We start from the raw sequence: 16502 nt of genomic DNA, 5'->3' as shown, positions 1-16502 counted from the left end.
GAAAAACAATTAGCCCTTTGCTGCATTCGCCCCCAACATTTCCATCACTTGCAGCCTCGGGCGTAGCGACGAGCTAATTCATTCCGACCTATGCCGTAATTGCTTCAAATCAGCCTCCTCGCCGCGGTTGTAAGAGCCTGCATTAATCTGGAGGAGAACATCTGCGGGACTTCGCGTATGCCTCCCGGAGTTGCGCCTCGGGGGTTCTATACAAAGGAGAGACAAAGCCGAGCGGATGTTGGGAGACGCGCGACGTCCGGAAAAGGATAGATCCTTTATTTGAAATAATTTTTGGGGGTTGACGATATAAATTTTCATTTCAAAGCATCTTTTCCCATTAAAATCAATGGAAATGCCATTAATCCGTTCCAGCTTTCCCCTTTCCCCCTTTAAGAACATATGTCTGTGAATATTTCTATGTTAGTCTGCGTGTTGCTGCACCATTTGTATTCATCCCGTTCAGTTTTATAGTACTGCAACATGGATGCTATTTAGCATTAGCGTAAATAAAGTGACTGAATGGCAATTTTAAACTAAAGTGAATTTTCCCTTTTCGCTCTCAGGTCTCGCCACAGTCACGCACATGATTTTTTGGGGGTACAAATTCTATGCTAGATGTCTTTTTAAATACATTCTCTGTTTAATGTTTAGTTTGACAACTTCAACTGGGAGTGTTATTAAACAGCTTGAAGCATGTTTTGTGGCAGTGGAGGGTTGAGGCAACTTCCTGCATCGTATCTATTACACAGCACAGCAACAGGGAAAAGGCTGTTTTTGACGGGCAGTGTGAAAGAGACCCTTGTCGTCACACACTCGCGGGCACTCATCACAGAGGTCGCTTACCTGTCACCCGCTGTAAACAGGAAATGAATAATTCACGTGGCGGCAGCATCCTGAGGATCTTCATCGCCAGCTAATGAGAAGTCAGCCACCGAGAGAGAGTCTCAATGTCCTTGAGCTTTGAAGAAACGGGCAGTGGCAACATGAGAAAACGGCAAGGGTTTCTTTTTCCCTGCTGCTTTGATGTTAATACCTACACATAACTTTCTAGTTTGCAAACAATCAAGGAACACAATCCATCCATCCATTATCTAAGCCGCTTCTTCTCACGAGGGTGCTGAAGCCTATTCCAGCTGTCTTGGGGCAGGAGGCAGGGTACACCCTAAACTGGTTGCCAGCCAATCGCACGGCACAAAAAGACGAACAACCATCCGTCCTCACGCTCAAACCTAGGGACAAATTGGCGTGTTCAATTAACCTACCATGCATGTTTTTGGAATGTAGGAGAAAACCGGATTACCCGGAGAAATCCCGCAGATAGGTACAGGGAGAATATGCAAACGCCACACAGGAAGGCCGGAGCCGGAATCAAACCCTGCACCTCTGCACTGTGAGGCTATTGTGTTAACCAGTCGGCCACCGTGCCGACCCCCAATAAATCTGCTGTTTTATTTTATTATTATTTTTTTTTAAGGTTAAAAATAATTTGTAATTGACTTATCCTTTACACGTCGGATCATAAGAATTTTACGACCAAAATAACGCCAGCAGAAACAGGATATTGTGATGACAGAGGAAGCACGCTCCTGGGGACCAAAGACGACTTGAATTCAAAGCCGCACGAGTCAGGGTTAGTCTCATGTCGTTAGCTTCGGCGAACTCATGGAATGCCTAAAAGTGCCGCACTGATGAAATCAGAGAGATTTAAGAAAAAAACAGCTGCATAAAAGAGACATAAGCAAAACACGGTACCAACTGTACCAGGACCAGCTCGAAAACACCTTCTGCATACCGTTAGCATTTGTAGTATATGTGACAACCCTTTAGGAGCGAGGCTTCGACCGCACCCATGCGCTTACTTGCCTCGCCACATCTGCAGAGGCACATGGGAAGCTGCAGGTGAAGAAGCGGGAAGATGCCAGTTGCATCTGCGGGGTAGCTGAAGTGATTGCTTTTCCCAGCTTCTTATCGCTGCACCAGAAGCTGTATTCTCACAATTATTACACTTGAGCCGCACACACACACACCCACATACACACACAACTACACTTCTTTACGCCGTCATCCCCTGGCCACTCATTTCCCGCTCTCTTCTGGCCAGGTGAAATCCCGCCGGCTCATACAGATCCTGTTATGTCTCAGCTCCACCAAACGCCTGCACGGTTTCTGATAAGAGTCCATATCTGAGGGACTGGAGGCCACGTAGTTCAGCGTCAGCCGGTCACCTTGGTTGTTTTTCCCAACGGCATGATCACTCTTGCGTCGTGTTCGAGACATTTCAAGGGGGAATGCACGACTTCCACAACAGCAACACCGGCATTTGCACCGTAAATTGTGACATCATCACGTAGCAATGCAGTGTAAGGGGTAACAGTACCGATTAGCGCCGCCATTTAGGCCCCTACAAAAGTGCTGATAGAAGAGTGGGCATTGTGGGTGATGATGATTCTCATCTGTTCAGTTGATTTCAACACTGATTCAGCGTTCCCACACCGGTAACATATTCATAAATGAATACCATTAGGCTTATATGTGCCCAGTGACTGACTGGGGACCAGTCTATAGTTTAGTCTGCCTTAAACCTGAAGTCACCAGGGATAGCTTCGAGCCCCCCGTGAACCTAAACTGGATAAGAAAAAGGAGAATGGATGCAAGTCAAGATTCTGAAGTGGAGGATCAGAGGTAGTGATAAGAAAGTGGGCCTTAAAAAGTAGAGGATAAGAAATGGAAGAAAGCAGATGTGAGGAAGTGCAGATTATGAAGTTAAATCTTAGGAAAAAAAACAACAACTTGCGTCTATCTACTCCTCAACAGGTTTTTGCAAGCATTATTCCGCTGAGATGATGCGGGCGACGAGCGAGGAATAAAACTAACATCTTCTCCCCACCGTCAACCGAGGCCACTGACAGACGACAAAGCGAGATGTCGCCTCTGGCTGAAAAGTGGAACTTCTCCTGCGTCTCGGGGACGACAAATGACGCGTCTCTTTCGCATGCCCCCAGCCCCTTAAACCTCCCCTGGAGACCTTGGAAGATTCCAAAGACGGATTAATCCTGATGCAAAGTTGCTGAAGGCTCCTCGATATACTGACGGTAAGGATAAACTGCAGCGGGATTGATGAGCAGCCACGGGGTGGCCATCTTTTTTTTTAAAGGGGCGCTACCCACCATCATTAAATCGTCATTATTTCAAATCTTCATCGGATCTACACCATCGGGGTAACTATGGTAAATAACAAGACATAATTTCCCTGTACATGAGTCCGAGGTGGCAGTAGAAGACACACGATAGCCCACCCAATGAGAAATTGCTAGAAATGCTTCTGAAGTATCCTTGAGCAAGACACTATAATAGCAATGAATGGGTGGGGAATAATAAAGTGACATTGGAGCCGATGAATGGAAGTGGGTGATGCGGTAACACTTAAACACATTTCTTTGAGGCTGAGACGCCGCTTGCTGTAATTGCATGTTGAAGGTTCCATTAAAAGCTATTTCTCTTTTTATGCGCAGAAGGTCTGAAAAGAAAGTTCAAGTGTTCTGTGATTGATTACCTTGGCAGGCTGATAGGCACTTTAATGAAGAGCAGCTGCTGATTCAACATGAGCTTACTAACAGCTGAAGGAACAAAATGTAAAAAATAAAAATGGATCCACCCTGATCGGTTAAAATTTTGACAGATGATTGGATTAAAAAAATGTTGAATCTGTGAAAAAAAATATTAATTAAAAAACAAAAAAAACAAATCAGGGATGTTTAAAAATGTTTTTTATGCATTTTCTTTAACTTTTCACAATGTTAACATTGCAATTGTTCCATGTATTACATTGAAATAGTCTAAGAACTATTTTGTCCTGAAAAAAAAAAAACTAACAGAACAAGAGTAACATTTTATAAAAGATTTTCTTAATTTTGTTTATGATCGCCCATTTTAAAAATTTGATATCGCTAAAAAAGACTTTTCACCATTTAAAAATGGCAGGGATTTTTTTTTTTAAATTAAGCTGATATTTTGCATGCTATGTCTAAAAAAGCAAATGCTGTAATTCTGTTTTAAGGGAGAAAAAAAGCCAATTTAAAAAAACGGGATGGATTTTTTTGGATTGACGTGTGATGCGAATTATAAGGTCAGCAACATGTGCTTTATCAGGCAGGAAAATGCAATGGGAACATGTAAAAACTGCTATCAATTTTTTTAAAAAGCTGCATGTAAAAATAATCAACTTGTCTATTGTGTACAGTGATGTGCGAGATAACAAAACGCTTTGTTGACCTTTAGATGACACACGCCGACACGGTGTTAGCTTGGTTGGATGTGCCTGCCCGTCGAGACAAAGCGGATTGGATGTTAAACCGGCCTTAACGACAGCGGGGGATCACAACACTCCAGACAACAGCACTAATCAAGACACAAAGAGCACCACAGCGCCGACAATTACCTCTGATCGGTTGACTGGAAGACAGCCAAAGCCTCGTTACATTATACTTGGACAAAAGAAATCCCAACATCAAATCATTCCAGAAAACTGCTCATTGACTTTATAAAAGGAACCTTTGCACTTCTTATTAAACACAACTGTAATAAATTAAAAAAAAAAACGCAATTTTTTTTCAACCCCCCCCAAAAAAAAGTAAACATCGTCCGATATTTAACGATTTTTCGCTCTGTAGTAACATTAAACAAATGCTAAAGGACTAAGCAATGGTGAGGTTTTCAAAGTAGGGTTTCAAGATGTAGAAACTAAGGGTAAGGGTTTGAAAACCGCGTCATCGTGTTAAGTATTAAGGTTTCAAGACAGACATAGGGTTTCAAAATTAGGGTTTCAAGTTAATGTCTCAGGCTTGGGTTAATGTTTCAAACAAGGGTCAGGTTCTGAAATCGGGGTTTAAAGCTTAAATTAGAATTTGAGTTTAGGGTGTCAAATTAAGTTTAGGGTTTCAAACCTGGTTCAGAATTTAAATTTGGATTTCAAGCCTCTTTATGTTTTTAACAGGGGTTTGAAGCAAAGGTTAAGCTTTCTCATTAAGGTGTCAAGAAAAGATTAGGTTTATGAATTAGGGTCAGGTTTTGAATTTAGGGTTCTAGACAGGGTTATGGTTTCAAATTAGGTGTAGAGTCAGGAAGAAGTTTAGGTTTTGAAGCCAGGGTTATGGTTTTAATCCGGGTTTTGAGATAAATTTAGATTTCTATTTAAGATTTCAAGGGAGGTTTTGGGTCAAAAATTCAGTTTCAAGACAAACCTGGACCTCGGTTTTAAGCAATGATTAGGGTTTTCAGGGCTTTGAGTCACACAATGACGATCAATCCAACAATAAAGGAAGGCAATCAGATGTCATAAAGTCTGCCGAGCTGCTAAATCATCGCCCCAGGCAAACCCGTCTGCGAAGTCGGGGCTCCCCACAGAACATCGGGGAGTATTTTAAGGCCCTTACCTCTCACAGCCTCACTAATCTAATTCACACCTCCCCTGAGAGCAAGGGGAGGGGGAGGAGGAGGGGAAAAATGCACACGTAAGGAGACAAATTGAGCGGCTCTGGTCCAGAACATGATGGAGATGGAAAAGCATCGGGATCAGAGCGGCACGGCGTGACGCCGGTGTTATCGCACGTCGCACGCGTCCGTTGCGAATCGCCATGGAAAATCCGCATTCAGCAAACGCTCAATGGTACACTACAAAGCAGCAAAAGAGTCACGACATTTAGAAAAGAAAAAAAAAACATTTACAACTTTCGGTCAGTCGGTCGGCTTTATTTTTTTTCTAGTTTAATACACTGTAGCTATATTTATTTATCTATATCGCGTCTACACATGTTTGTTGTTTAAGAAGTGAGGCAAGACAGGGTTTGGGTTTCAAATTATGAGAGTTTTAGGGTGTCAGAGTTGGATTAGCCATTCAACAAAGGTTTGAAGCTTGGGGTTAGGATTTATTAAAATATTTTCAAATCAAGGTTTCAGGGTTTGGCGTCCAGTTACATTTTTAAATCAGGATTTCAAGCTAAGATAAGGGTTTCTAAATAATGTTTGATCCCAGGGTTTGGATTGCAAAATTAATTCCAGTCACGTCTGCGCAATGACAACCACAGTTCCCAAAGATTCAAATTCTAACCACCAATGACACATCCTCCACTCCGTAATAAGCTCATCCTGCTTAATCGCTCCCTATTAGCGGCACCTGCAAAGCTCCCGTCATGTAAGTCATCAATACGGGAAATTTCCAATGCGGGAATCGGATGCTATTCTCCTATAAATACGTGGCAGCGGCATGGCAGTAGCGAGTGAGGGGGATGTGCAACCGCGGCTAAAAAGACAACCTTATCAGCTTCTGCACGGCGGAGCCCGGAATGAAGACGCTAGCTTTGATGAAAGAGGAAGCTTTCCCAAAGATAAGCCCACTGTAGACATATGCTAAACTAAGCCTTCAGACTGGAGACGGTGTGCAGAGAACTAACTGAACGATAGCCAGTCTGCGTGAAAGGTACAGATGTAGAACGGGACAGTTGAAGTTGACCTGTGAATTTTCCACCATATAACATAGTGAAGAGGGATAATAGAGATAGGATATATAGTGGGAAAAGGATTAACAAAAAAATGGAACAGAGGTATAACGATGTTGAAGAAGTGAATATCTAGCCCCTTTTATACTGTCGTCAAAGTTGGCTTTTCCCCAGTGGGGTTCTATTGCCGTTCACAGGCAAAGCCACCCCGCCGCTTATACGGCTCTGATACGACATCTGAAGCTAGAAATCCACCAGTCGACTTTATCCCGCCATTCTGTGTCGGCAAGTTTCATAAAGAACAATTACACGGTGAAAAAACTTGCTCTAGTTGGCTACAACACCCAATGATAATGAGTAGCACTGATATTTGTGATGCCATTCCAGCCAAAGGTGTCAAACTCGAGGCCCTGTGGCCACATCATTTTTGGGGACGCTAACAATGGGGGCGTTTTCCACTGTTATTGTTCTGAGTGAAAGAAACCAATGTAAGATTGGGGGAAATAAAGTTGACTAAGCAATTTCTTTTCTTAAGTTGGATCAAAGGCGTGACAGAGGTATGATGGTGTCTTTTTTCTGTTTCATTGTTCTGTGTGTAATATACAGACACTAAATGAGACTTTCAGCCCCTTTTCAGACTGCATTTTAGGTCCGTGTGAAAGGCATCATTGATATATGACGGTCGTACAAAGTCAGCTTCCCGAGAGGTAGTATTAGAATAGAGGCAAGGCAGAACAGAATTTTCTAGCCACTTTCACAATGCTGTCAAAGTTCTACATGAAAGAGAAAAAAATTGTCATTCTCAACTCCGGACGTTTTAATTCGCAATAAGCAGTTCACTCTTTCCTTTCTGTGTTAATACAATTACATTTATAAACTGAGATAATAACACCTTTAAAAAAAAAAAAAAAATTATCCTTGATGGGAAAAGTGAGACGTCTATTTGCTTTATTTATTCATTGATGGCTTCCTTAATCTTTTCACATCCTTCCACTTGCTCCGCTTCTAGTCTCTTTTGTTTGTTGAAGTCAAGGTCGGAGCTACGAGACGAGGAATTGCTGGCCACTCGATGCTCAAAGACACGGATCGGGAAAGCGCACACACACACGCACACACACGATGCGTTCAGGAGCATCAAGAAACATGATATGTTGCCACCGTTTGCCTTCAAGGCCTGCATCTTTAGCCTTAGCACCAGAGGATAAGTGACTCTGCGTGTGCATGTGTGTACGTATGTGTGTCGGTGGGGGTACAACGTAGGATCATTACTCATTTTGTCATAGCCCCCCACTGGGCCTCACACATACGCGCGTTTGACTCGCGGCATCCAGAAGCCATCACTTCAGCAGCACACAGGCCAATTAAAGGAGGGACGTCACTTCAGACCAATGACTACAACTGTCACTCACAGGCGCCATTTTCTCACCAAATAAGAGGTTGGGTCGGCCGAGTCGAGGAGGTACCCCAGGTGCCACGAGGGTCACGTATGAAGAATGCATGCAAAAATAGAGAGCGTATGTGGGGACAATACTGCTCTGCAATGCAACAGAACAACAATGGGGACATTTATAGTCATAAAAGGCAACTGTAATCATATCTAGTATTTCCTGCTGCCAGTAGGGGGCGCAATAAAATGCTAATGAAAAGGAATATATTTACAATAGTGCGTAGTAGGGCTGGGCGATATGACCTAAAATCAATATCGCGATAAATTGGGCAATTTTACCTCGATAACGATAAATGCACGATAAATTCCCCCTGAGGACCAAAATCTAAATAAATGCAGAAAATGCATATTAACTGCTTTTTTTTATTGACCAACTGGTACACATTACTTTCAATGAAAAATAGAAGTACAAAAATCATTTGAATAAACATTCAAAATAGCTTGCTTTGCATGACTTGAACAATGTCACAAAGAACAGGAAAAAAAGGGTACCTCTCACAAAATCTTTTCCTGCAAATAGATTGTGCCGAGATGGTGTAATGCCATTTGCAAATGCTTAGATTTGTGTAAAGGTATCTTGTAAACAATATAAATAATGCCATGTGCAAAGGCACTAGTCGCCTGTAAACAAAATGCTAAATAAAATGAAAAAAAAAAAAATCAATGGAATGCCAGTGCCAAACAAACGCGTGTGCTTCATCAGTAAAATGTGCCGTCTCGAGTACTCCGGTGCGCAGTCGCCACTTGTCGTCTATGTACTGCACATTTCAGGCTCAAACAGGGATGCATGTTGCGACTCGACCACAAGTCGGATGTGGATGCAAAATGCTCGACATGTCTCCGCTCCCGTCCCGATGTTGTCCATATCGGGAAGTGCTGTTTGCGGCAAATATTTTCGTACCTCTTGTCGGCTACGTTCCTGAGGCGTTTAAATCCTGTGCGCTCCACTGTAACTTCAGGAGCTCTATCTTTAGCTATGTGCTAGGCTATCCCGTCCACCACTGAGACGTTCTCTCGTATGGTTTCGCCTCCGTTAGTGGGCTGTTGTCACTTGTCCAACCTTGCTTCTCACTTTGAACTTTTAGCACAAGCTCCAAGTCAACAGCATGGTTGTGTTGTGGGTGGTGAAAAAGAAAAGGTTGGACGCGCTGTTTCAGGTGCTTACGACGCACTTTGTAGTTCATGTTCTTTTGCGCAAACATCGTCTTTATGGAACCCAAAACATTTCCAAACGACAGATGTCGAATTTCTTTTTGGGACAAGCGCGACAAGACCAATTTCAACTAACGTTACTTCGTCTGCAGCCGTGTCAGCCGCTTCTGAATTTGAATCGCCAGCTACGAACGCGTCTTGTGTTTACATTCTTCTACAGCGCCTGAGTCACGTGACTACATGCGCTGGAGCAGACTTAAAGAGGCATGAACATTGCCGCAGACAGAAAAGACTTTCCTTTTTCATTTTTTTTTTAGACACCGAATTTACCGACAAGGGCAAAATGTTGTCGGTCATTCTAATAAATTTCGGTAACGGTAAATTTTCGGTTAATCGCCCAGCCCTAGTGCGTAGGAATAATCTGAAATTCTATAAAGGCTAAACAGGTTAAAATAAACAAATTTTAAGCTTTTTTTTTCCATAACCTGCATCCTGACAAATCAACCACCGTCCACTTGTGCTTATTCTATTTCATTCAATTGTTATTACTTTACTACTTATTGTAATTACTGTTATTACAATACTAAACGTTGAGATTACATTTAAAATACTGTTTTCAATGGTCAATTGTGCTTTTAAATAATAATAATTCATAATTATATTTGAAATGTAAATGAGTACATTAAAATAAAAGTCTTATTTAAAATATATTTTTATTTCCATATAAATCCAGTTCTAAATACATTAATACTTAAATTCTTTAAATTACCATATGACGTCAAATTACCCCAAATTCGAAGTTAATCTCCATTCAATAGCGTACAAAGTGCTAGCTAAACTGACAATAAATGATCCACCATTTTACAGCCCCGCGCGACCAATATGTTGGATACATAAAGACTCGCTAATTAGAAATGAGGCGCCAAAAAAAGCGTATGGTGTGTTAGAACGCGTTGCATTGCGAGGGACGTCTCCCACAAAGAGCCCGTGGAACGCACCAAACATCAGAGGCTGCTGATGAGTTTCCAAGTAAAAAACTGCCATCACCTGCTGGACTCTTTCGTCTCCTCGGGAACATACAAAACCGTCAAACAACATAGAGACGTGTGCGTGTGAGAGTGAGTAGCAACATCTCCTGCATTCAGATAAATATGACAAAACAGGACAAGAGTAACGTGAATAGTGTACAACTTCAAGTTAGGGTAACACTAAATATGACATGCTTCATTCTTACTTTGATGCTAGATTCTTAGTTTTGGGTAGATGATGCAAACTGCAGAGATGACACACACTGACGAAAGTGAACACAATTTGACTGCAGAGCTGTTTGTGAAGCTAATAAAACGCTGAACGTGTATGTGTGTTTGTAGGTGTGTGTGTGTGTCTGTGGGGGTGTGCGTGTGTGTGTGCGTGTGCATGCAAACGCGTGTGTGCAGCCACCTTCACGCCTCAGGCCCGACGACAATGAACGCCGAGACTCAGTAGGTTCATCCATCACCCAGCATCGCATCTGATTGTGTGTGTTTGTGTGTGTCCGCTTTTTGCTATGCATACACGTACACACTTACAAACACACACACAGTCACATTTCCAGCCAAAATGTCCCCGCAAAGAAAAATGAAACTGCAGTAAAAAAAGTGTGTTGTCAAGGTTTGTGCAACATACAGCTACTGTAGATAGACAAGCACACACATACACACACACACACACACACACGCACCCCTACATGCACACTGTAAAAGTGGGTTGTGCCACATAAAGAAAGAAAGACAAGAACACACACATACCCAGTAATAGTGGGCTGTAGCACATGAAGATAGAAAGACAAAAACATCGACACTCAGTATAAGTGGATGTCAAGGGTTATGCTTCGTACAGTTAGAAAGACAAGAAAATAGACAGACACACACCATAAACATGAGTTGTGTCACATGAAGTTAGTAAGTCAAAAATAGACACGCTAAATGCAGTGTTTAGGAATCTGTCACATATAGACAAGAACACATATGCACACAATAAAAGTGGGTAATACCACGCAAAGATAGAAAGACAAGAAACAACACTCACACTCAATAAAAGTGGCATCTTAAGACCTGAGCCTCATAGAGTCAGTAAGACAAGAACATACACACAAAGGATTTTCAAGGATTGTACCACATAAAATATAAAGACAAGAACACACACACACACACACTAAGAGTTGGTTGACACAAGTTGTGCCACATAGAGGTAAAGAAAAATAATGCACACACAGAGTTAAAGTGAGGTCTGGGGGGTCGTGGCACAAAGAAAAAACAAGTGTGATGCGGTGAGCGATGACTGTAATGATATTTTCTATAAAATGTTATGGCTGCATGACTATGGAAGTATTGCTTTGTTGATAATGGGCCTTTAAGAGGTGTGGCCTAGTGAGCGTCTGGCCGTTAATTGTGGCCTACGGCAGCTTCTCAACTCAAATGTGTGGCTGTCGTTTCAATTTACATCCCATGTAAAGCGGCAACCACTTTAATTGCGTTGTGGCCATTTCACTGGCTATAAAGTTTTCTACTGGTTTAAATCAGCGTCTAGACGTGTTAATCGTGGCGAAAGATCAGCGAGTCAAGGAATACGTTGGCTTACGCCGTAAGTCAGCTCATTTACCGCAAAGCTCTCTCACAAGCCTGCTTGTAACTCGAACCCCCCTCACCAACAACCCCCCCACCCACGAGTAATTAGCTCTGATTGAGCTCGGGACCCCTGTTTAGAGCAGATTACCCTCCCGATCAAGGAGAAGATGGAGAATGGCACCCACTCCCTGAGGGACAGGCCTGTAATCAGCCCTCCCACAGCCCATCAAGTCTGATGCCTGCCTGGAGGGCCTTCCAGCGAGGCCCCCCCTCCCTAAATCAGTGTTTGCATAACGACGCAAAATCAACTGCCCTTGTCGGACTGCTCGCGTCTGTTGTGGCGGCGTCCATTTGCAAGCGTCGCAGACAAATCGCAGAAAAACGACAGCCGCCTTCCGGAGGAATTCGTCGCGTTCAGAAGGGCAAAACGAGACAATCCTCTTGGGAAAAAAAATGCATGATTTTTGTTTGCGTAGCGAGCGGAGATAAAGAAGAAACGGCTAGAATGACAATTGTCCACCTTTGTTGTCTCAAGGGTCACCTTGTGTCAATAAAAGGCAAATAAAAATCTAAATGAGGTTACAATTGTCAGAATCATGAATTAAAACAAATTTATTTTTCACATTTTCATTTATTTGTATATAGTTTCTTATTGAAATACTACAATTTGTCCACATTGTTAACGTACAATTATTTCTTGTGCATGACAAATTAATTAAAACACAATTTTCTATTTTAAAGCACAATATTTAAAGTATGACACTGTAAAACCATTGTAAAATATCTACTAAATAGTGTTTATAATTTATTAATAAATTGCACATTCCCTATGAAAAGAATAATTCAGTGTATTGTTTGTCTGAAAAAAATAGGGCCAATTGTTAAGTGATAATTTAGTTGTTTTTTTTGTGGAATATGATCATTTTTTCATATTTCTAAAATAATTTTCTAATTAATGTGATGTGTATAGTACGTTTCATTCCCCGTTTGGGCTAATTGGTGAGTGGAATATACTTAATGGCAATTTTTATGGGCAAATGAGTTTTATTTATTTTTTTAGAGAAATATGATAGGCTTTATATTAAATAGTTAATATACTTGCTATATATTTTTTTTTTTTTTTAAGGCAATAGAAAATAAAGTTACTGCCGTGGCTCAGAAGAAGGAGCTGAATGCTGTGCGCACTCTAACATCATAATGAAAACGACCCAAATTAAAAAACTGTTCATTGCAGAGGATAAAAGGGACTTTCTATGTGTTTACATGTTTAATAATTAAGAGCGGCGGACTCACCGATAAGCATAGCGGCGGCGCGTCTGTGTGTCACTCGCATGTACTTCGCCACCTCCACGGGGAGCACAGGTGTTTACAGAAGCGTTCCTGCTTGGTGTCGGAGCGTCCCCTCCCGGGTTTGATGTATCCGTGCCACAACAAACGCCCCACTCGCCACTCCTATCGCTGTCCAATCCCCAGGAATTTGGCGCCGTATCCTCAGTTAAAATCCCTCCCGCCGTCGCTCGCTGCTCGTCTCGGCTTGACAGAGGCGAGGAATGAATGAGACGAAAGAGAGGAAAAGAGCAGAACAGCCCGGACCTCCTCTCTCTCTCTGACTCCCCTCGCTCTCTCTTTCTCCCTCTCTCACCCTCTCGCTACCTGGACAGCACTACAGATGACTGATGACGATGTTATGTCTCTACATGAGCGTTTAGCCTCATTTTTACACCGTTTGGGGGATTTTGATGTCAAACTCCAATGTTAGTGATGCCACAATGTAAGGCCACAATGTAATGACATACTGTAATGCCACGATGCAATGTCACAATACAACGGCAAGATGTAATGGCACGATTTAACGCCACAACATAATGCTATGATGTAACGGCACAATGTAACGTTACAAGGTAATACCACGATGTTCTACGTATGATGACGAGGTATGATATAATGCCGCAATGAAAAGCGGCAATGTGATGCTCCAATCATATAACGTCAAGATATAAAGCCATAACGCCATGGTATAATGGCACAATGTAAGACCACAATCTAACACCCAAATATAAGACCATAATATACGATATCACCCTAAGACACCCACTATGATGACATGCTATGGCATATCATTTTATGATATTATTCTACGTGCTATATGAGGGATGGGCAAACTTTTTGATTGGTGGGCCACAATGGGTTCTAAAATTTGACAGAGGGGAGCGGATGGATGGAGTTTTGGTCACCTCACCTCATTGGAGAAAAAAAATAACATTTAATTTGAAATGATAATGAACAAAAGCATTACAACAAAATATCTGTCTTTGACACACCACAGTATTTAGAAAATAAAACATTAACAAGGTTTATTCATTTCATTTTTTTCAAGTTCGGCGGGCCGGATTAAAACGTTTAACGGGCCGCATGTGGCCCCCGGGCCGTAGTTTGCCCACGCCTGTGCTATATGGTTAAAGCCCTACGGTGTTTTGCTATGATGTTGCAGTGCCGGGATGGTGTGCATGCTACTATATCATACTGTCTTGTTACGGTGGAATCTGAATCCTTTCAAAAGAAATAGCGGGAAGGTAAAAAAAAAAAAAAAAAAAAAAAAAAAAAAAAAAGACCCAATCAAGAAATATGCCAGAATCAGTTTCGCGTTCGGTCTTTGTTGACATCAAGGCCGCAGTGTTGCGTGTGTATGCTCGTGTGTGTGTGTGTGTGTGTGTGCATGACAGACGTCTGCAGACAGCGGATACAAGCTCCAAACTCTCGTCTTTTCAGCATGCTGCTTTTCTAAGATGCATCACTATATACACGTGGGTTTGTTTGTGAAAATTGTGTATTGTTGAAGAGCCTTGGTGCAATGCTGAGCTGTCCTGGAAACAAGCCAGGGCAGCAAGGGTGCAATCAGGAACTTCATTACAGCGTTAAATGTCTCCCTCTCCGCCCTCTCCATGCATTAGCTTCCTCTTCACTCCAGTTTCGTCTTCTCCAAGTGTGCTGTACATCCATCTCACTCTTCGTCTTGCATCTCTTTTTTCCTTTTTCCGTCGGCTATGGCAAGAATGTCTTGGCTGTTCCCAACATCCAGAAATAACAATCTGGATTTGTCACCTGTCACCATCGTATCCAACAGTGGTGAGTTTTATTCCATAATCATATCCCGCACTTCAGTAGACCTCATTTCAGACATCAAAGAATTAACTGAATTAAATGTGCTTTGATGTCCAAGTACTTTTGTCATGATTATCTAATAAATTCTTATAAGCACAGGACTTTCTCTCACTGGTGTCATAAATTTCAATCTGTTTTTAACAAGGACCACTGAATGAAGATGTTAACGACCAAATTAGGCTGTGTCACGCTAGCCTGTTAGCGAGTGAAGGACACTGAGTGACTATTAAGACTCCAACAAAAATAAAAAATAAATTGTTTTGATTCATACTACTTGAAACTATATCAAGATGAATTTTGAATCGCCGTTTATTGGAGGGATATAGCTTTGAAGGAAATGCCATATGTACTGACAAAGGCGAGAGAGAGATAGGTGTGTAATGTTTATTAGTGTTTAATTTAAGGTTAGAAAATTAAATATGCTTTCTGATCAGCCTTTACACTATTAGATACCACAAGCCTCTCATCTTCCCTCGAGCTGCTCTGTACCGCCCCCCCCCCCTTTTGGCTCAATAAAAAGCACCGAAGCGTTGACGTCCATTATGTTGCCGCCGCTGCTTGGGTGGATCACAACTGAAGTACAAAGAAAATCCAATCATCCCAGCGTCCGCCGGTCATCTTGTTTCACGGCTATGAGAAACAACAGCTCAGCAGAGCAAATAAAGGGCGTCTTTGGTTGTTATCAGTGAAAGGATTCAGCCGGTTCGGGTTGCCGTGAGCCGAGTATCCACGGTGAGTAGAGAAGGTCAAGCTGTCACACCACAGTCAAGTCTGGATAAGTTGAATTAGTTTATTATTTTCGGGAGATTACTGTCTCACGGTAAATCTTTGGATACAGAGGAATTTGGTTCTTCGTGTGGCGTAAAACAATTCCGTTCTCAATGAGTTTTGGGGGAGTTTATAATTTTCTTTTCTTCATGTCAACAGTTTGGCGATGACTTCCTTTGTTAATTATATTTTTGACACATTTGTGTGCAGTTTGGGGTTAAATAAATACTGTTAATCCTGTTTGGTTGCGAATGTTAACTTTGGGAATCCATCATCAGCATTTGTCGAACCTTGAGAGGACCATTAATTTCCCGGAACCTTGCCTCAAAGAATTGTATTTTTTTGTCCATTCTGGTAATAGAAGAGCAATTTTGGTACGGGATGAATTCGAGAATTTTAAGCAGTTTTAAGATGTGATAGTAAGGTCATGAGACCTGAAGGGTACTGTGTGAAATATGGCGACGTCTGTACTGCTCTGACTTCTGTACAAAGTCACAAACCCCCCTGGCGCTTCCCTGTTGGTCATGAACGAACAGCAACACAAACCCCAGGAAGTCTCAGTGGTTGCTTTGCAATATACAACAGACGTGATGAAGAGTGCGACCAGAGTGAGTCGTATTCGATGCCTTTTAAAGATTTGCAACTTCGGTGGACCACAAGATACAATCAAAGCAGAAGCTTGGACGCTTCTTGTGAATTGCCAAACTCGGAAATGATAGTTGCAGTCTCTAAAATAGAATTAGAAGTAAATCCATGTACTGTATGCTTCTATTGCTTCCAGGATTTCACACACAACCATAAACTCGACTTTCAATTCCAATTTCAAAAATTTGTAGTGACTGACTCGCTCATTTACAGATCCGGCTTCTCCGA

At 42.0% G+C, this 16502-nt stretch overlaps 1 protein-coding gene across 4 annotated transcripts in view; it reads right to left on the bottom strand.

Moving 5' to 3' along the window:
- Positions 1–16502, bottom strand: part of znf385c (zinc finger protein 385C) — a 75970-nt gene that overhangs the window by 24641 nt on the left and 34827 nt on the right. The window contains exon 1 of one of the 4 annotated variants that reach the window (XM_088317882.1): positions 12993–13275. The exons of the other annotated variants lie outside the window; for them this stretch is intronic. Within the exon in view, the coding sequence (XP_088174008.1) occupies positions 12993–13032 (40 nt within the window). The 5' untranslated portion in view covers positions 13033–13275. Of the gene's footprint in view, positions 1–12992; positions 13276–16502 lie in introns of those variants that run through there. 4 annotated transcript variants of the gene reach the window in all.

This window comes from Idiotropiscis lumnitzeri, chromosome 15, assembly GCF_059441095.1.
Source record: "Idiotropiscis lumnitzeri isolate Australia: NSW breed Sydney's pygmy pipehorse chromosome 15, RoL_Ilum_1.0, whole genome shotgun sequence".
NCBI classification, from domain to species: domain Eukaryota; kingdom Metazoa; phylum Chordata; class Actinopteri; order Syngnathiformes; family Syngnathidae; genus Idiotropiscis; species Idiotropiscis lumnitzeri.
The sequence above is the reverse complement of the archived record's forward strand: the minus strand, read 5'-3'. Positions and strand labels throughout refer to the sequence as shown.